Source organism: Cupressus sempervirens, chromosome 8 (assembly GCF_028749045.1).
Source record: "Cupressus sempervirens isolate cs-2001-9-10 chromosome 8, ASM2874904v1, whole genome shotgun sequence".
Taxonomy (NCBI): domain Eukaryota; kingdom Viridiplantae; phylum Streptophyta; class Pinopsida; order Cupressales; family Cupressaceae; genus Cupressus; species Cupressus sempervirens.
Window position 1 is genome coordinate 10,398,603 of NC_143125.1, and position 23,166 is coordinate 10,421,768.

At 35.9% G+C, this 23,166-nt stretch overlaps 1 protein-coding gene across 1 annotated transcript in view; it reads right to left on the reverse strand.

Moving 5' to 3' along the window:
- Positions 1 to 17,890, reverse strand: part of LOC149541321 (APO protein 1, chloroplastic-like) — a 40,137-nt gene extending 22,247 nt beyond the window's left edge. The window contains exon 1 of the mRNA XM_089796609.1: positions 17,652 to 17,890. Coding sequence (XP_089652735.1) covers positions 17,652 to 17,735 — 84 coding nt within the window. The 5' untranslated portion in view covers positions 17,736 to 17,890. The remainder of the gene's footprint in view (positions 1 to 17,651) is intronic.
- Positions 17,891 to 23,166: the final 5,276 nt, after the last annotated feature.

The window sequence follows — 23,166 nt, forward strand, 5'->3', positions numbered from 1 at the left end:
CAAACGTCAGTAGAACTTCTCAAACTTGCTTCACAGTCCATGAGAATAATCTTTCCTTCAAGGGAATCAATAGAATTCCTTTCAAAAACATTTTCTTCTTCTTTAAAAAGATCCATAGGATCATCTTTAGAAATAATTTTTACTTCAACCGAGACTGGCGGTTGAACTAGAATGATAGCCTCTTCTAGATCTTCAGCAACATCAGCAAATCTTTTAGTGTCTGAAAGTAATAAAGAACTTTCAGAGTTTGTCCAGTCTTTTGCATATTCTTATACTTCATCAGCATGTAGGTAATAATTACTCATTCCAACTAATTCAAAAAGAATTTGAGCATGTGAATCATTAGATTTGACCACCACATACTTAGTTTCTCTCTCTCAAGATGCAACTTCTGCATAACACCTTTAACAGGTATTCTAGCTTCAATCATGTCCATATTGAGTTCTCCACCTACATCTTTACAGAATTACGGCCAAGTAACATGCCGTAAGAAGTAGCTACATCTACAACCAAGACAATCATCTTGTTCTTTTTATTCGAGAAGGACGCAAAGGCAAACTGAGCATCTTTGATTTGTCCTTCCAGGGATACTTGCTTATTCTCCATGGAATAGAAATTTCCAAAGGGCTTGGTTAAGGTTAACCCTAAAGCATCTGCAACCTTAGTGGCATAACACTGTCAGAAGCACCAGAATCTATGACACAATTGCTTAGCTTGAAACCATTAAATCAACAGGGAAAGGTAGAAAGGTTCAATCTTTCCTGAAACTGAGGATGGGATAGTAACCAGGTTATTGGGCATGCTTTTAGATTCAGGAGTAGCCAAATGAGGTTGAGTAGGTTGGGATTCCTCCAAAAATTTGGTGAACCTATCTAGCTATTCTGGATATGCTTGTAGGTATTCTACCTCCGCAAACATCTGGATTTTTGTCTTCTTAGCATGATCCATAATATCACAAGCTTGAAAAGAATTTTCTAGAGAAGAATTGAAACTTTCAACCTAGGGCTTAGCATTAGCATTAGGCACACTGGGCTTTGAAATACTAGATGGAGTAGGATGATCAACACTTACTTGGTTGTTAGTTGAGTCATTAGGCAAACTTGGCAGAGTTGTTCCCCTCTTTGCAATGGTGACAGGCATTTGAGGAGCATCCAACTTCTTTTCAGCCTCTTCTTGTTGTTGAGTCAGCTTGGTTTGCAAACGCGTCATGACTGCGTAAGCTTGTGCAAAATCAATCTCATGAGCCTCTCTAGTGGACTTTTGTCTTCTTAGCATGATCTATAATATCAAAAGCTTGAAAAGAATTTGCTAGAGAAGAATTGAAAATTTCAACCTAGGGCTTAGCATTAGCATTAGGCATACTGGGCTTTGAAATACTAGATGGAGTAGGATGATCAGCACTTACTTGGTTGTTAGTTGAGTCATTAGGAAAACTTCGCAGAGTTGTTCCCCTCTTTGCAATGGTGACAGGCATTTGAGGAGCATCCAACTTCTTTTCAACCTCTTCTTGTTGTTGAGTCAACTTGGTTTGTGAACGTGTCATGACTTCGTAAGCTTGTGCAAAATCAATCTCATGAGCCTCTCTGGTGGACTTTTGTCTTCTTAGCATGATTTATAATATCAAAAGCTTGAAAAGAATTTACTAGAGAAGAATTGAAACTTTCACTTGGGGTTTAGCATTAGCATTAGGTATACTAGGCTTTGAAATACTAGATGGAGTAGGATGATCAGCACTTACTTGGTTGTTAGTTGAGTCATTAAGAAAACTTGGCAGAGTTGTACCCCTCTTTGCAATGGTGACAGGCATTTGAGGAGCATCCAAATTCTTTTCAGCTTCTTCTTGTTGTTGAGTCAACTTGGTTTGCGAACACGTCATGACTGCATAAGCTTGTGCAAAATCAATCTCATGAGCCTCTCTGGTGGATTTTTGTCTTCTTCGCATGATCTATAATTTCAAAAGCTTGAAAAGAAATTGCTAGAGAAGAATTGAAACTTTCAAACTTGGGGCTTAGCATTAGCATTAGGCATACTAGGCTTTGAAATACTAGATGGAGTAGGATGATCAGCACTTACTTGGTTGTTAGTTGAGTCATTAGGCAAACTTGGCAAAGTTGTTCCCCTCTTTGCAATGGTGACAAGCATTTGAGGAGCATCCAACTTCTTTTCAGCCTCTTCTTGTTGTTGAGTCAGCTTGGTTTGTGAATGCGTCATGACTGGGTAAGCTTGTGCAAAATCAATCTCATGAACCTCACTGGTGGATTTTTGTCTTCTTAGCATGATCTATAATATCAAAAGCTTGAAAAGAATTTGCTAGAGAAGAATTGAAACTTTCAACCTGGAGCTTAGCATTAGGATTAGGCATACTGGGCTTTGAAATACTAGACGGAGTAGGATGATTAGCACTTACTATTAGCACTTACTAGGTTGTTAGTTGTCATTAGGCAAACTTGGCAGAGTTGTTTCCCTCTTTGCGATGGTCACAGGCATTTGAGGAGCATCAAACTTCATTTCAGCCTCTTCTTGTTGTTGAGTTAGGGTGGTTTGCGAACACGTCATGACTACGTAAGCTTGTGCAAAATCAATCTCATGATCCTCATCATTGTATTGGACGTACTCGATGGTAGAGTCACCAACAACTTGATGATCTTCATGATATTGAGCATTCATATCCTCAGAAAGATATTCTTCTAGATTATCACTAGTAGGATTAGCTTCACAATAACAATGGCTGAGTTACTTAGTGATGCTTCAAGTGCAAGCCTCTCTAGAGGCTGAGGAAGCTTGTTCTGACTCTTAGCTCCGTAATTTTTTGCAGCATTAGGATATGGCCGTCTTGGTATATCCTTGTATGGAGCAGCAAATGACCCTTTAGATATTTGCTTTTTGAGAGCAAGAAGTTCATTTGTCAATTTCTGAACCAATGGATTAGTTGAACCTAATGAAGAAGATTTTGAATAGGAATTGTTCTTGAATCTATTAGAACCCGTACGGATTGTTCCCACAAGTATCAGGTTATCTTCGATCTCTGTAGAATCTATGATCTCAAAGAATCCAAAAAATTTGATAAATCTTCTTAGTAGAATTTGTGGTTTCAAAGAATCCAGTCATTCTGAGACCTAGATGTTTAAGTTCATCTTTCAGATTTTTGAAAACAAAGAACCTATCTGTTGGGGAGAGCTCATAAGCACAACAGTGTGTGAACAGCTGATTCATGGGGGAACATCATCCTCATTCCACATGAATTCATACTTGGTCTACATTGTTACAACCATGGGGGCATTCTCGAGACTCTCCACCAAGGGAGATCGGTCTTTGGTTCCCATCCAGAATTGTTATGATCAACTTACACTGACACAGAGCAAGCATCACTACAAGAGAGTGTAGGATGCATTTTTTCAGCATTTCAAGTGCCTTTTCAACAAAGAGTTAGCGATCAGATGAGCCATGGAATAGGGTAAATAAATTCGGGTGCATTTTGCAATTTCCAACTTTTACCTACTTAAGAGTTGGTTATTTTCAAGGAGAACCATACACCCTGCTAAGATATCCTACTGATAGTATCATTCTCATGGAAATGGTCAAACAACTCATGGAAGTGCAAACATACCAATACAACCAGCACAGGCCAAGATTTGGCATTACCACTGCCAAAACCCTCCAAATCGGTCGATATACACTAAATTTGGTGTATAAGGTGAAAGCTATGGAATCCAAACTTTAACTCATCACCCTAAAGAAGTTCAAGGATCCAACTTTGACTACAGAGGAATGCATTCAAAGATTTAAAAAATGGCATTCACCCATGTTCATAGCATAGAGGATGTGTAGATTGACTTGCACACTAAGGTAGATATCATCAAGATGGACTACTATAGGCTTACATTGCTAGCAAATCATCAATCTCAACATGGTTGAGATTCCAGAAGGGTTTGAGATTGAAAATGATGGCGTACTCTTAGATCTTGAATATCACAATACTCAACTTGAAAAGTTTTCCCCCTTTCCTATTCAATGGCAACAAAAGAAGAAATTTCTATCTTTGATAGATTCCAAACTGTTTTCTTGAATAACAAGTGGCTGAAAAGCAAAGGTCTTAAAAGAGTACATCCAAAAGTTGGGATAGATGACAATCATTTCGAGGCCTATTGGAAGGAAGTCTAAGTAGAGATCAAGAAGAAAGATAGTTCATCCTATTACAATAATAGATAAAGTCGTCTATTATTAGTTAATGGTTATCTATTGTAAATATCTTAGCTTTAAGTTTGCTTTCATTTTTTTCTTTCTCTAGAATAGAATGTTTCTATTCTTTATGATCGTTTCCTAAGGAAACATCGTCTCATTCTTTTGTATATATTGACCTTTCGGTCTCTATTAATATCAAGCAAGTATAACCAATTACTTCGTAATATGGCATCACAGCTAATACTTAAATTTTTTCAAAAAAATTTGTAATTTCTTTGTGAAATTATTTCTTTAATTTTTTTCAAAATTATTTCCATAGATTTTCTCTCAAACCGACCTAGGGCTTTTGGTCTAGAGAAAATCCCGAATTCGGGTCTGTCTGCAAATCACAACAAATTAGGGGCACTCGTCTATAAAAAAAAAATGGCATCCGTTTTAAAAAAGGGGCGATTTCTCTGCTCGCAATTACCATTTGTGATTGGAGGTCTGTGCATGGTCAGTCTATGTCTGGACTTCACAAGCATCCTTCAAACATTCACAAAAACCTTGCCTTTTTTACAGCAAACTCGCCATTTTTTTTGGAGGTCCGACATCCGCAATTTTCATGGTCATTTTTTCTTGTTCGCGTGACCTCAAGGCATCAATTTTTTGAGCTTTTCTCCTCCATATTGCCTTGAACTCCTTCCAGCATTAGTCAACTATGAAAACCACCATTTTTTTTGCAAAATCGAACTTCATTGCTGTTAGCTAGGGTTTAGCCCGAAACCCTAATTTTGGGGTCGGAATTTTTTTTGATTGCAGATTCTTGGTGGGTTTTTCGAGAGCTCAACTAGGTTATCATCCATTTTTTTGGGTGCTTCATTTTTTGTGCCTCGATTTTCGAGCTAGCGGACCCAAAAAACGACAGCATTTTCCTTCTTGGTTTTTCGAGCTCTCTTCTAGGTCACTCTCTGATTCTTCTAGGTCTTCCAGATTTTTGCCTCAAAGAATGTGTCTTCACAGATTTTCACCGTTTTTCAATGAAAAACATGCCATGGCATCTCTGACAAATATTCTACTCCAACATAACTCCAAATTCAATGGTCGCAATTACAACACCTGGAAGATATGCATCATCACAATTTTTGAATATCAGAACACCGATCAACTTGTTATGGGTGTTACGAAGCGTCCGACTTCTCTAGGTCCTAATCAAGATACATGGGATCTGAATAATCAAGAGGCAGTAATGCTTCTCAAATTATCCGTGGCTGATGATCAACTTTCTCAGATTCCATCCAGCAAGATAGCTGCCAAAATCTGGACTTGAAAGGTCTCCATGAGACTTCCGACAAGAGCAGAGCCTTCTTTCTGAAAAACACTCTGTTTTCTATTGTCGGGGATGTGCGCACCACGCTCCAGGCACACCTGAATCCAACTCAAGAAATTCGTGATCAGTTACTTGCCATTGGTCACAACATGGAAGAAGAGGATATTGTGGTTATCACTCTTCAGAGTTTACCAAAATCCTATGAGCATTTTATCAAGACTCTCAACATCACATCTACTAGTGTTGATTTGAAGTTCACTGATCTCTGCACACTTCTGCTTCAGCAAGATCAATGGAAACAACAGTTCGGTAGCAGCTCCAGTTCCACCTCCACCGAGCAAGCCTTTGCTGTGAAATCCTTTCAGAAGGATAAGGGCAAGTTTCAACAACCATCTCAGTAGAAGTCTTCTACTCCAACATCAGATGGTTCCAGAAAGAAGAACATTCAATGCAACTACTGCCACAAGTATGGTTACATAAAGGTTGAATATCAGAAACGCTTGGCTTCCCAATCTAAGCAATCAGGTTCGCAGCCCAAAGCGAACAGTGCAGAGCACATTGAGCAAGCAAAATCTGCCTTTTACACCTTCATGGCTAAAAGACCTGTAGATCATGAGTATTCATCTGCCTGGTACATTGATTCAAGTGCCTCTCGTCATTTCACTCACCATCGAGACTGGTTTACCGACTACCAGCCTTATTCAAACTCTGTTATTTTTGGTGGCGGAGAAGAGTACACGGTTGTCAATAAAGACAACATTCAGATTATGTCTACTGGAAGGAATCTCATATTCCTTGATGTGTACTACGTTCCAAGGATGGAACTAAATCTACTCTTAGCCAATCAGCTGCTGCGACATTCTCCACACTTGGCAGTCACCTCCAATTCACATTAGTGCACTATTATTGATTGGGCGACTAAGTCTACTATTGCAGTAGGTCTTGAGGATCATGGTCTTTTCAGACTCTGATTCTGGTGATTCTCAAGACTTAGCTATGGCTGCTCGACAATCTTCTGTTAGCACCCTTTGGCATCAGCGATCTGGGCACTTAAATGTGATCTCTCACAGCTTGCTCGGGATGAGCTTGTTCTTGGTTTGCCAGAGATTCAAACTCAACACCTTGGAGTTTGTGACGCATGCCAGGCTGGGAAGCAACATCGCACAACTTTCACCAGTGGCAATTTTTCGCGAGCTTCTCAGGTACTTCAGCTTGTTCATGTTGATATCTACGACCCTATGGCCACTCCTTTTCTTGGGTCCAAGTATTTTTTGTTGTTTGTAGATGATTTCAGTAGAAAAATGTGGGTGTATTTCCTTAAAAAGAAATCAGATGCATTTACTATATTTCAGAAGTTTAAAATCTTAGTTGAAAAAGAGTCTAGGAAATTTATTATTACTCTTAAATCAAACAATGGGGGGAATTTTGTTCTAATGCTTTCTCCAACTTCTTGGATACACATGGCATCAAATGTCAGTTAACCACAGCCCAAACCCCACAACAGAACAGTGTAGTTGAATGTCGAAACAGGACAATCATCAAGATGGCTTGTTCGATGCTCGAACACAGACATGTTCCGAAGCAGTTTTGGGTAGAAGCAGTTAACGTTGTAGTTTATCTATTGAATCAGTCACCCACAGTGGCGGTCAAAGTTAAAACTCCAGAAGAGGCCTAGTCAGGTCGCAAGCCCAGAATCAGTTACCTGAAGGTTTTTGGCTCTCTTGCTTTTGTTTGGATCCCTGATGCTTCACACACCAAGTTGGATGCCAAGAGTCAGAAATTGATGCTTGCTGAATATAGCAGTCTTCACAAAGCCTACCGCCCAATTGATGTTGAGATGTCTCGTCTCATCTACAGTCACGACGTAGTCTTTGATGAACAACAAGGACCATTCATGCCTATTTCTCTTGTTCCTGATCTAGCAGACCAACCTATGATGACTCATGATTTGGGAGTACGGCTTCCATTAGGTCCACCTGATGGGAGGGCTCCAGTTGCTCCTATAGCACCAATTGTTCTAGTGATACTTGTACAGACACCTTCGGCTTCTCCTATAGGATCACCTCGCTTTGTAGATGATTCACCTGAGTTTGATCCAGCTTCTTTTGATAAGAATCCTGCTGATCAAGCATCTTCTAGCACTACTGTTGGTCATTCTCCCATCCAGCCTAAGTGATGGGCTAAGACATTTGCTGCTCTTCGTAATGATGAGCTCATTGATGGGAGAACTATTCAGGAAAAGAGCAAAACTACAGATTTTGTTAACTTTGCTCTTATGGCCAACATTCACAATGTGTTTGAACCTCAAATATATTCCGCGACTAAAGGAATTCCAAAGTGGGAATAAGCCATGACATTTGAACACCAGAGCCTGCTGAAGAACAACACCTGGGTCCTTTCTGATCTTCCACCAGGGAAGAAACCCATTGGCTGCAAATGGGTCTACAAAATCAAATACAAATAAGATGATACTTTGGACAAGTACAAAGCTCGTTTAGTGGCGAAGGGCTTTTCTCAGCGTCAAGGCATTGATTATGAGGGGACCTTTGCTCCTATTGCAAAGATGAGCACCATCAGATTAGTCCTAGCCATGGCAGCACAGTTTGGCTGGAAGGTCCATCAGATGGACGTAAAGAGTGCTTTCCTGAATGGCGATCTCCATAAAGAGGTCTACATGACACAGCCTCTTGGTTTCAAGGTTGCTGGTAAAGACCATCTCAGATTGGTAAAAGCTCTCTATGGCTTGAAGCAAGCCCCTTAGGCATGGTACATCAAGATTGATAAGTACCTCAGTGATCAAGGCTTCAAGAGGAGTTCTTCAGACTCAAATCTGTATATCAAGACTACTGACAATGACATCATCCTTCTGGTTATTTATGTGGATGATTTGATCATCACTGGCAATTCGACATCTTTGATTCAGGGAATCAAACAAAATTTATGCCAATCTTTTGATATGAATGACCTTGGGCTCATGCATTATTGCTTAGGTGTTGAAGTTTGGCAACAGTCTTCTGGTATATTCAACTCTCAATCCAAATATGCTAGGATCCTGTTAGACAAATTCCAAATGCAAGATTGCAAACCTGCATCTACACCTATGGAAAAAGGTCTCAAGTTATCAACAAAGTCTGATTCTCCTTTGGTTGATGATACTACACAAGCAACTTGTAGGCAGCTTCATCTACCTCTCTGCTACTAGGCCTGATATCAACTTCGCAGTCAGCTATATTTCACACTTTATAACAGCTCCTGAGGCTGATCATTGGATGGTAGCAAAGCGTGTGCTTCGTTATGTGAAGGGCACTTCCAATTATGGACTTCTATACTCTCGAAGTTCTAATCCTAAACTCAGTGGGTTCACAGATTCAAATTGGGCAGGTTCTATTGATGATAAAAAGTCAACATCTAGATACGTGTTCAGTTTGGGATCTGGTGCAGTCACATGGACCAGCAAGAAGCAATAGGTAGTTTCTCTCTCTGCTACAGAGGTTGAATACAGAGGGATTGTTAAGGTAGGATGTGAAGCTATTTGGCTTCGTCGGATGCTTGAGGATATGCAAATGTCACCAGCAAGACCGACTACTTTGTTTGTTGATAACGAAGGTGTTATCAAGTTAGCACGAAATCCAATCTTCCATGGATGTTCACTATCATTACATACAACAACTGGTTGAAGACGGAACTATAGATTTACAGTATGTTCCTACCATAAATTAGACTACAGATATTCTCACCAAGCCTCTTGGTCCTGATAAGTTTGTCAAATTCAGAGGACAGCTTGGTGTGCTAGATAGATTAACCATTAAGGGAGGGTATTACTAGAATAGATAAAGTCGTCTATTATTAGTTAATGGTTATCTATTGTAAATATCTTAGCTTTAAGTTTGCTTTCGTTTTTTGCTTTTTACGAAGGGAGGGTATTACTAGAATAGATAAAGTCGTCTATTATTAGTTAATGGTTATCTATTGTAAATATCTTAGCTTTAAGTTTGCTTTCGTTTTTTGCTTTTTACGATCGTTTCCTAAGGAAACATCGTCTCATTCTTTTGTATATATTGACCTTTCGGTTTCTGTTAATATCAAGCAAGTATTTACCAATTACTTCGTAATACATCCTCCTCAGGGCTAGCTAAAATTGTCAAGTTTAAGTTCAAAGGAGGAAAAATTGTAATTCCACCCTCGGATTCTTCTCAAGCACCCTTGCAAGCACAAGAATCAAATGAAGAAGATGAAGAGGAAGAGGGAGAGATAATGATCATATCTCCCCCAAGGCCACCAAACAACCAAGAGTCGTCTACTCAAGAGGAACCATTCTTGGATGCCATAAACAATGATGTGGATTCTTTCTCCACTATATTCACATCTACCATTTCGATCTCAGAGGAAAATATGTCAACACTCCCTATCTCTTCTACAACTCCTCCTATCCTCATAGCAGAGCAATGTGAGAACCTAGGAAATATATTTGATGATTTTCCAACTCTTGTAGAAGGATAAGTTTTCCAACTTGATACCTCAGCTATAGGATTTGACACGTTCATGATGGAGTCATCTCAAAGAACACTCATGGCTCTAGCTATGCAAATTGAAGCATGTACTATGAGAACAAAAGTACAATCAGGATCAATGTTCGTTGTACCCACTGTTCCAATTTCAATAGATGGAGGTTTCAGTCGGCCTGCATGGTTGGGAAACATCAACACAAAAAGGAGATAAATCGTATTACCCCAAATGATCTCCCTTCACAGAAAAACAAATCTATGCTCCCAAAGGCGAAGGTTGTCTCCAGAATACTCGTTGATTCTGAGAAGACCAAATATGCTAAGAATACAGAGCCTTTGGAGGATAAATCAGCTAAAGAGCTTAATCGCTTCGATTACAAGTTCAACAAAATTGAACTTGGTAAACAATCACCTCTAGGGTGTTTATAGGATGCCCAAGATGCGCTCTCAAATTTGTCAAAAAGCAATCACGAGCTCAAGGAGAAGAAAAATCAATTGAAGCAGGAGAATGCTCATCTTTACGAGGTCATTCACCAACAATCCTCGCAACCTGTGTCATCACATCACAAACAACTCAAGTGAATTGAAGAGTCGAGGCAGCAAAGGCTTGTTTCACGGAGGTTATCTCAGAAGGAGTTCAGTCGATTAAAGATATGCTCAAAGTCCTTTAATGTATTAGTAGTGTTGAAGAAAGACTCCATGACATGATTTTTTTTTTTTTCAATCAAGAGTCGAATACCTTGAAAGAAGATTTGGGTAATGGGATCAAATGGCAAAGGGTGATTTGGATGTCTTGATCTCATACAACATCATTCCATCCCTGGATATATTCTATGAATATCAAGGACTCATGGATCATAAGGCGCAGGTGGTGTAAAAGCTTTTGACAAAGATATAGGGAGCCCTAGAAAGCTACTAGGTGATAAAAAAATGGAGACCATGAGTGATCTAAGATAGATGGGATGTAGCATCCTTACAAAAGATGACAACTTCTTCACTGAAGAAAAAATGACTTTAGGGTACACTAGCAGAGTAAATGTTGATTTGATTCAAAAGATTTTGGATCGCATATGATGAACATGTTCGCCACATATAAGTTTGCGACAAAGCACTTGTGGGATTTCCTTATAGAGAATTACCAAGTTGTACTCAAGGTTGAAATCATTTTAAAGACAATGAAGATTTCAGATCTTTCCATATTTCATGACTGCATTGCCAAGTATAAGGCTTTTCTTGACAATCCTAAGTGTTCATTCAACTTTTTTCACCTTTTTCTTTTTAGTTTATAGCATTAAAGCTTTGTAGATGCAAAAGGTAGATTACATGTAATTACAATTGCATGTAATTCAATTACACGGACCTCTAGTACATGTAATCCAATATATCTTCTTTCTTAGTTTTACCGGGTCAAAGTGGTTGATTTGCTCCCACTTTTTCCTCCTTTCTCTCACTTCTTTTCCTATATAAGGAGTGCCCCCCTCATTGTAAAAATCATGGTTTATTTATGCAAAAGAGCTCAGACAAAATTGTGCAAACATAACTTTGGTTGTGTAGTATCAATTTGGAATAAATGTGAATACAAAGAAACAATTGGAGCTGAAACTTTGATTGAGAGCAATTGTGATAGCGCAAATTAGAAGCTTTAATTATAATCTGTGCCTATTGTGTTTGATTCATGTTATTATTGTGTGTTTAATAATAGGGCATAGTGAGTTAAGAAACAATCGAAACGAAAGCTTTGACTGGGAGTGATTGTGATAATACATAGACTAGAAGCTTTGACTATAGCTTATGTTATCGTCTCAAATTCACAAAAATAGTTAGAATTCCCCTACTCCTGGAAGTCTTTGTGACCCAATGGTAGAAGTTTTTCTTATAAAATAGATTATAACAGGACTTAGAGCCAAACTGGTATGCTTTCAATCAGCCTTTGAGTTAGTGTTGGTTTATCGGTATCATAGTTTCCAGCTATTAGATAGAAGTGTAGTTTAGAGATTTTATATTGCCTATTACTTGTTTTGCGGCTAAGTGGATTCTCTCCTGAAAGATAAGAGGAAAGTGTATTAGTAACACTTCTTACAAAATCTCTCAACTTCTTGCTTACCTTGAGTTGATCCAAGGAATGGTGAGAAGGGGGAGCCTTCCCTTTAAGGTAAAAGAGACTTGGTCATCCTATTTTGCAACTGAATTTGAACAAACTGTCAATTGCAAAATATCCACGCAACACCCTCAAACAATGATCATTAAGGACATATTCAAGATGACTCCCATTAGGAAGGGAACTAGGCTTTGAAACTTCCATGTTTCTGTTTATGAAAGTCTACCACATAATTCACTTCTGCTGTGCTACACTGATATTAACCAAGTCATTGAGAATTAACTCTTGTCCTCCTTTTCTCATCACTTGAAAAGGATAGATTTGACCAAACATTTGCACAATATCATGAATATCTCTTTGTGTTAAAGGGTGATCCTAACATATATTAAGATGAGGATTAGATGCATGACATACATCTAAAATCTTAAATGCAATATTCTTTACTAGAATGAATTTATATTTTTTGGTCCACTTTTGTCATATCTGATTAAAGTGTTTCTCTGCATTGATGATAGATCGTTCATGGAATAGTTATCCAAATATAGATTTGAATTGTTTGTGTGATAGCTGTACCTAAATAAAATTACTCTGAGGGAGGGTGTAACGATTGAGTTTGACTGTTCAATATGTATAAAGATACATGGTGACAAATCGCAGTGTATAATCCGGCTCTGTACTTTCTTAGGTTTCAATACCTGTTTTAATCTCGAACGCAATCTTAGTGATATTTCACTAGGTGTGAAGTGGTAAGCAGATCAAAAAGTGATAAGTACTGTTTGGAAAATGGAAGAGCTTCCTAAGCAAGGAATATCATGCATGAACTATGACTGTGCAGTGATGAACATATAATAGGCTAAATAATGTTTACTCCACCCTTGTACTTTGATCATGATTGGGCTACTAAGTTTCTTGCTCCATAACTTGTCGGATGATTATGTCTAAGTCAATGGCTATGAGATCTTATGACAATTTCAGGGAATCCTACAAGATGTTTGACAGGTCTAGAAGATGCTATGAAAAGTCAAGAATGATACTTATTGGATTTTATGTTGATATTTGGAATATGACTAAATTACCATCTGACTTGGAGAGTGAGACGTCTTGCTGTTGTTTTTCATGAACATATTGTGCATGGTTATTACTCTCAACATGTTTCCTTTGACAATTTATAGGCAGACTTCCTATACTCATTAAGTTCTTACACTGTCACTCTACGGTGTTAGAGTATGTGTATTATTCCTTCCCATCCTTGGGCATACCCTTACAGATTTGCATGCAATCATTTGTCCAGCAAGCCCTGGGTTATTTTTACTGAAGTCTTAGCAATTTTATTTCACATAAACGATGTACCTCATTTTAATTTGAGTGCAAGAATAAGTACACACAAAATTGACTTGCTGAAAACAAATCAGACATGTTCTGAAGCATATTCACAACATAAGTTATGTTTTAGGAAAGCTCATAGACACATGAAGTAATCATGGAGCAACTCATTTGATACAAACATATACATGATGTACGTACATAGATAAAAATAAGGCATGAATCATACAGATGAATACACATAAGGCATTGATTATACACAAAATTACACACGAGGCATGACATATACATCTGAATGTGTGAAGGGCATGAATCATGCACATGAATACACATAAGGCATGAGTCATACACATGAATACAAGTAAGGCATGAATCGTACACATGAATACATTTAAGGCATGAGTCCTACATATGAATACATTTAAGGCATGAATCTTACATATGAATACACGCAAGGCATGAAGTATACATGCAAGGCATGAAGCAATAAATACACGTCAAACACATAAAACATGACGCAATACACTTCAAATATGCATCACACATGTAAGACATGAAGCAATAAACAGATTCACAGCAAAAATGCAAGGCAGGAAGCAATACATCATTACATGTCAGACATGTAAGGCATGAATTAATACATAAATACATATCAAAATTTGAACAGGCTAGAATACAGAAGAATGGGATTTAGTTATATTGCAGTTAAACTAGACAGATTCTAGTTAGTTGGAGATCTTATCTCCTTATCTTTCACACTTTCGGGTTCAATTATCCCTTGCTCTGGATTGGATCACTTCCCAATTTACTTAGAAATAAATGTAATGTCCCTTCCTAATTTGACATAGAAATTGCCCTAAGTTACAATTGCAATAGACTAGGGTTAAGGTTTACCAAATAAATGGTTTCTTTAACTATGTGATAATGTGATCAGTAACTTGAAACATTAAACCTACATCCACCACATGAATAGAATACCAAAATATATTTATAGTGTTACAGTTAAATCATAATGCAAACATTATTCATAGATAGATTGAAGTTTAGAATAAAGAGAATATATCTCGACCATTAAGAAGTACTTAAATTGTATGTGAATTCCAATTACAGTAGATGTGGAGAAAAAAGGCATAGTAGGGTGCCCTAAACAAACAGTTCTCCCTCCATATGATCATCCTCCATTCTTGTATGGTTGGAATCAACTATGATTCACCAATAGTCACCCAATGTAGAAGTTGGAAAGTTACTTGTCATAGGGTGTCCTTGGAGGTTCTCCTTCTCATAGTGCAGTAGGGTGCGCTCATTGATGTTTTCCCTTGACTGCCATAGCAACTAGGTGCCCTTAGTAGTTATCTCTTAATTGCAGACTCTTTCCCACTCCCTTGTGACAGACTATCACAAGATTAAATTCATGTTTTAATGTGTATTAACACCAGACAGAGATGCATTATAAATTCATATAAAATATGCTAATCATTGTTTCTGCATTACCGATAATAGAATGATATAAACATTCTTGACTCTGGTCCGATTTCTGTATTCTATTCTTGGTACTGTAGAATCTATCTGCTTAAGGATCTATGTTATTTTTGTAACTCAATAATTGCTAATTCTTTCATTTGATACTCCCTATTGATTGATTGCAGCTCTATATAATTATTTTTTAACCGAATGCTTCCACTAAAGATTTGATGTAATATACAATTATTATATAATTTCGTCTGATCTCCTTATGTCAAATTCCACTTGTCAATCTCTATAATTGCATGATTATTTCTCCTCTTGATAGATGCCTTGCATCATATGGATATAATTCTTCTTCCTGTTCCATGCCCTCCACCAACGATGATTTAACCAATAATATTCCTTTGATCACACTTATAATGCAAGATGATTCTTATTTAATTAAACATTGATTTGATCATGCACATCTAGGATATGTCAGCATGGATTTAATTCCGATCTGCCGTCTTTATTTTCCACCTGCTTATGACCCCTCTTTCATTTCTATTGTTTCTCTTATGACTTAATAATCCCTGCTCCTCCTTGTAATAAGTCGGCTACCATTAATAAGGTTTTCTGAAAAGTGATTTCTGGGGACACAACAGTCCACCCTTCCCAAATTTGCTTGGCCACAAGCAGGACAAGCAATAGCTGAATGATCAAACTCTCCATCAAAATTTTCTGAAATGTGCCTCTTAAGAATCAAACTCTCCATCAGAAATTTCACTAGATAATAGATACACACTCCTTGTCTTTTCCTTTCATCAAAATTTTGAAGGCTGCCTGCCTTTTGGATGAAGAATCGAAGTTTGTCTTCATCTTATAGGCAGTTAGGATATCATAAAGCTCATCAACAGTCAACTTATCAAGTTCCTTCATCTCTTCAATTGCTGTAACCTTTGCATCAAAACAGAAAAGAAGAGACCTTAAAATATTCTAAGCTACAATGAACTCGTTAACCTTTGAGTTAACAACTTCATCTACTTGCAGAAGATAAGCAGCAACATTTTCTTCTTCCTACATCTCGAGACTTTCAAATATTATTCTGAATCTGAAGTTTTGCCTTCTTAACTTTATCATCTCCTATTAGGTTTTCTAAAATTTCTCCTAAATCTGCAAACCATAGCTTTCACAAATTCTCTCTCTGACAAACCACATAAGATTGCATTCATGGCCTTTGCATTATTTTTAAAAGCCTCCTTCCCCTTAGCATCCGTTGGAATTGGAGGAATTATGTAGATAAATACGTATTTGAATACTAAAGGTGGAACCTGCGCAAGACACTAAAGAGCGAAAAACTTGAGTCGTTCCAGTTGACTTGTTGGACTCCGACGTGTGTTCTAGAACTGCCTAAAGACCGAGAAATGATCCGCAAGGCTTCTAAATGATCAAGGCAAAGCAAATATCGGATGGGAGTCAACATTTGGGCAACATTGTCTCATCTGTCTAATATTAAAATATTATTAACAGAAACGGAGCTAAACTTTTATGTGCACATTGATGGCAATGCAAACAGCAAACTAAAACACGTAGCCTACCAAGGGGGACACTTAATTATTCTTTTGCAAACACCTTTGTATACTTTACGTTTTAGTTGGCTATTTAGCCAATACCCACATTGATAATGTATATTCAAAACTCAAATGATTTGACACTGAAATGTTATTAATCAGATTTATATGAATTCTCAATTCAACTCAGATGATCTAATATTTTTTAAATGCAAGACCCTAAAAAATGGCCTCTTATCCCAGCTGTCCTGAAAATGTGTCCTACTGTCTGCTGTTGCCCCCAGCGAGGAAACTGAGCAAAACATACCGTGACAACAATTATATGATACAGTTTCTCAATTCAGTCTGAATTGAGAACAATTATACCCCTTTTTCTATTTTTGCCATTTTTGCTTTTTCCTTCTTCTAATTACGCTAATTCCCTATTCTTTAGGACAGTTAGACGTCGCCTGCCATTTCTGAACTGAACCAGGAAGTTTGTAGGGGGCTTTTCCTACCCCCTTGGCATCCTCAATACAGGACAGATGGAGATACCAAGGGGACGCGTCCCTGAGGAAAGATTTGAAAACAGTTTTCAAGCAGAGCATAAGTAAATATAAGCTAGTTGTAGTTCAAGTGTAGTTTGTGGCAAATTACAGAACAAAGAAAGATCTACAAGGAGAACAAATCCAATTAGCTCGTCAAACCACTTTTTAACTTCCATATTGGGCCAAAGGTCGATGTCTCGGAAACATTTTTGGACTCTGGTTACGGAGTTTAAGCTTAGGATACCCTATGTCACTCCACAAAACTGATTGAAACGTTTCTTCTACTCCAATATAGTTTATGATCATGTCTTGAATTTCCTTGTGTACAATATCCAGTACCTTTCGTATAACAGGGTGGACCCCTGCTAAGCAATTCATTAGCTGTGTGCAATACTTCTGGATGTTGATTGTGTTTGAGTTTATGTTCTGATGATGGATTACAGAGTGTCATATATTCAAACACAATCGAATAGAGTGTGATTCCAAATGTTGATTTAAAAAACTCAAACACAATCGAACATCTAGAAACATTGCACAAATTTAGATGGATTGCGAAAATCTATTAACATTAACTCATTAGCTTTTGCCAAATGGGTTTGCTCCCTCTGTCATGGAACATAGGATTCTCAATTTCTACACTACGCTACAAATGCACAGGTACTTCTCGTCGAGGAAAGAGAAGAAAATGAGTACCTTCGAATTAAAGCGAGCGAAAAATGAACAGTCCCTGGAAAGAGGGAAAGAGAGGGACGGACAAGCAGCCATCACTGTTGCCATTGCAATAACTGTTACCACAGGTTTTCACCTTTCTCTCCCCTTCCCTTGAACATTTGTCCTAGCAAAATAAATTCCAGATATGTGCTTTCTTCCTCTATTTTTTTCTTCAGAAATGAGCCGGAAAAAATCTTCCCTCTGCTTTCTGACTTTTAGTTGATAAGCCTTTTTCGATTTTGCAATTTAAATGGCAAAATCTGCCGGGAAATTTGCCTCAGGCCGGGAAATTTTGTAGTCGGCAAAATTAAACACCGACTGATGATGAGTTTAGGCCTTTTTAAAGCCGTGAAACTCATAAAAGGAACTAGGGGAAGCATAATATCTTAATTTCATGTAAATGTAGAATCTGAATTGTACTTTTAATTATCTTCAAAAATAAAAAATAAAATAAATGTTGTCTTATTATGTGAGTTAATACCACCAAAAATATTTATTAGTTTCTGTCATGGCAGGGAATTTATGCATTCGTTAAAAGCGAATGATCTTATTAGTTTGTCCAATCAGGAGCTTTTATTTATTTTTATTCATTTTCCACTATAGACATATCTTTTTCTTGACATTTTTGCAAACTTAGTAAAACTTATTTTCATGCAATTTGATTGGTCTATGTGTGCTACAGTCATGAGTTTGAAAGTTTTTTTTTCATTATTGTTTTGTGCATACAAAATAATTTTTTATTTTTTCAAACTTTAGATATCAATACTAGTATTGTCAAATATTTATAGATTGTGGTTATAGTTGTATTTAATTTCTCAAAAATTAATAGAAACAAACAAAACAAGACAACATGATAAGGATTTATAGAGATGACATTTCTTGTCGTTTATTATTGTTGTGGTTACAGTTGTATTCCATTTCTAAGAAATCAACACAAACAAACAAAACAATACGACATGATAAGCAATTAGAGAGATGACATATCTTGTCGTCTATGATTGTAGTGTTGCATAAGTTTCTTTGGAAAAGATGTTTCTTTATAGTTGTGGCTTATAAATTATTTGTAGGTCAACATTTGTCCTGTGAGCATTGATTATGGATGTCAGGGAATATATTTCTTTATAGTTGTGGCTTATACATAAGTTTCCTTAGAAAAGATGTTTCTTTATAGTTGTGGCTTATAAATTATTTTTCAGTCAACATTTGTCCTGTGAGCATTGATTATGGATGACAGATAATATATTTCTTTATAGTTGTGGCTTATAAATGATTTTTAAATCAACATTTGTCATGTGTGAGCATTGATTATGGAATCTTCTAGAATTGTTATTTGCTTATTTATAGCATTGGTTGATTACTTTTAATTCACATTTCTAAAAGCTTGGCTTTCGTCTCTTTCTACTAGAGTACAAGGTATGTCAGAGATTTCTCTATTCTTTTTATTTGAGATTATATTGTGTTTTAGTTGTATTGTTTTATGTGATGATCATGTTTACATGGAATCTTGTCCAAATCTATTATTTAGAACATATTGTGTTGTAGTTGTATTGTTTTTTCTGATCATCATATTTATATAAAATTTATCAATGGAAGCTTGTCCTAGTCTATTGTTTAGAATCGATTTTTTGTAAAAAAATTGAGTTTTTTGTTTGAAAATTTGAGATCCATTGGTCAAAACTTGAAATCGATGATCTATTGTGTAGAATCAAATTTGTTGTAAAAAATTGAGTTTTTTTTGCGAAGATCTATGCAGATATGTTGGATCACAATACTTTTGTGCATGAAATGTTATTAGATTTTTATGTTTGATGGTGTTTTTGTAACTTTGTTGTGTTGGTAGAAAAAGCCTTGAAGCTTTTGAAATATCTGAGCTTGGCTACTATAGAATGAACCTTGGTAATCTTCAGATGCATATTCCCAATAATTTCTATAATTTAATCTACAAAATGGTTCAAGAGTTTACCAAAACACAATCACAAAACATGGATCTTGTCAAATTGTTGGGGAAAGTCCCCTGAGAAAGGGTGTAAAGCCAAACTCAATGAACTAATATAGCATCACTAGTAGTTTAGTGTGATTCCAACTTTCATCCCAACTTTCACCTGCAACCTACTTACAGATAAATTAGATACTGGCGAGAAAGGATCCCAACTGAATCCTCCATTTTCAATTTCAATTATTGTTCCACTTGTTCAACTACTTGATATGTTTGCACAATTAAAATAATTGTGTATCAATGTGCTCTGCACATTGATAGAGAGCCACGATCCTGGCCCTTTGTGATAGGGAGCGAATAAAATATATCATCGACTTTAGAGCAGAAGGCAACCAAATTTGGTAAGTAGACGCAAGTAATTAAATGTTCGACAAGTATACTAGATAAGCTAGGTCAAAAGTTTAATGATATGATCCTTCAAATGTTCATAGAGTAGATCATTTTGTAGAGGATAGAGAAGTGATACAGGCATGTCTATAGAGTTTTGTACTCAAATAAATATGAAATACATGATTTTTTATATAAAATACATAAATAAATAAAAAATGAGGAATAAAATTGAAATTAGAAATGAATTTTAGAACCTTTAAACATAAAATGGTTTAAATATGACATAATGTTCTATTTGTTTTAAAAAAAAAATTGGATTATGTATTTTGAAGTATGAATTTTTATTTTTATTCAAATAAGAGATTTTCAAGTAAAAGGTGATAATAATATATTATATTATGTAATATATTATTACTTTTATTTTGATTCAAATAAGAGATTTTCAAATAAAAGGTGATAATAATATATTATATTATTTAATATAGTATTACTTTCGATTACTCATTAAGTTTTTTCAATGTTTTATTATATTCATATATTTAATCTATTATTGTTGATGACATCACAATTATAGCAAAAGAACCAAGCTATGACTTTCCAATAGTAACATTCTACATTCCACTACTTAATGTTTGTTTCATTAAAATATGTTGACTTGAGAATAGACAGATGCTACATTCCACTACTAGTATAACAAATAAATGAGAATCAATGGTTGTGAATACATCATGACTAGAAAAGTAGTGCGATTACTCATTAAGATTTTTCAATGTTTTATTAGATTCATATATTTAATCTATTATTGTTGATGACATCACAATTATAGCAAAAGAACCAAGCTATGACTTGCCAATAGTAACATTCTACATTCCACTACTTAATGTTTGTTCCATTAAAATATGTTGACTTGAGAATAGACAGATTCTACATTCCACTACTAGTATAACAAACAAATGAGAACATATGGTTGTGGATACATCATGACTAGAAGAGTAGTGCGGTTTAAGTGTGACCTATAGTGAAGGTCGCTTTTAAAAGAGGACTTTATGCAATTGAAAATCGAGTACATTGCTTATTGACTCATTCCCAACAAATTCTCCCTTCTTCATTTTCCTCTCCAATATCCAATAGTAAGATTCTACATTCCACTACTTAATGTTAGTTCCATTAAAATATGTTGACTTGAGAATAGACAGATTCTACATTCCACTACTAGTATAGCAAACAAATGAGAACCAATGGTTGTGGATACATCATGACTAGAAGAGTAGTGCTCCATAAGTGTGACCTATAATGAAGATCACTTTTAAAAGAGGGCTTTACAATGGTTCTAAATACATCATGACTAGAAGAGTAATGTGCCTTAAGTGTGACCTATAATGAAGATCACCTTTAAAAGAGGGCTTTATGCAATTGAAAACCTTATACGTTGTTTATTGAGTCCTTCCCAACAAGTTCTCCCTTCTTTATTTGTCTCTCTAATATTTCTTGTAAGTCCATAACTTTTTTTGCTTTCAAAATAAATTTAGTTATTGCTTTTGTTTCTTTGATAGTTGGGAAAAGCGTGAAGTATAGATTGAGTGGAGGTTCTTTGTTTTGAGGTTAGAAATTTTTAGGTGGATAAGACTTTGGGGAGTTTGTTTAGCAAAGGGTTTATAGGGTTCAAATATACTTGTGGTGAGTAATTTTATGGGTATCAGTAATTTTTACATAATGTTAGGTGTATTATGCTTCTGTTTTGTTAGTGTTTGGCATATGCTTTACACTTGGATGTTTTTTCAATCTTTTGATAAATCTAGAATTGAATTTTTTTATACTAGTTGTATCTGCTGTCGAGAACCTCTCTTTAATTTTGACCTCAAGATATATTCATGTTCAGAAAGTAAACTTGCTTTTAGTTTTTTATTAAAATGGATTCCTTTTCATCATAACTTGATTTTTGTTTTAATTTCACCACTTTGAATTTTTTTGTAAAATTATATTATATATTCATGAAGGTTTCTGGTTGGGTAGTGTTTGGCTAATATTCTACACTTGGATGCTTCTTTATAATTTATTCCCTGAGATGAATATAAACTGATCTATTTTTTTGGGACCGGTACCCAATTTGTTTATATAAACTCCTATCCAATGCCTCCCATAAATGATTCAGAATGCCTTCTTATATCTTTTATCTGGAGTGATGAATCCTGTCATATAATTCATGACTCTCCTTAATCACTTATCTTTAGTTAAATGTATTGTTTCATGACAATATTACTAATCGTTGCATATGTAATCCAGGTGGGTTTATTATCTCGATTACCATGCTTCATACCTTTTTATTTATTATCTCTATCAATTACCATGCTTCATACCTTTTCATTTATTATCTCTATCAATTACCATGCTTCATAACTTTTCATAATTCAATAGGTAAATAATAAACTCTCATTGATAGGTTGAGCTGTAGCTGTCACTCATGGTATTATTAATCGATTTATCGCATATCTCTTTAACTGTCAATTAGCTAGTCATCTCCACTAAAATTAATAGCCTTCTTCTATCCATAAGATCTTCGATATTTGCTATATACAAAACACAGCTCTAGTAAGATCGATACTGCTGTTAAGTAGTTCGCTTCTATTTCAAGCCTTTAGAATGGCAATGGCAGCTTTATATATTTTCCATCTTTGCTATGCAATTTATATTGTTTCCTTAAGACTATATAGTCAATGCTAATATTCTTCCACAACAACCATAGGTTTTAACATTTTCTTAAAATTCTCTAAAGCTATGGAGTTTCGTGTTTGCAAAATACTCAAAAGGTTTTAAAACCAATGAATAATTGTGTTTAAATTAAATAAATAATGAAAGATAGAAAATGTATTAGATCAATTCCAAAAATTAAAGCTTCATTTGTGCTTGGGCTCAACATCCATAACCATATACCCTGGTGGATATTTTTAAATATAAACCAGCTATACACTCATTCATAGAATCATATACAAACAATACATCCATATTGGAATTTGAAGACAAGGATCTAAATTATATATATTGATCGATGTGCCTAATATCTTCCTTTAAGTGATTGATGTTGATTGGTCTTGTACAAAGCTTGACGGATGTTCTGTTTGCTTGTTTGATAGAATATCTTTTACAGTGACTATGTTCAATGATGGTCTTATC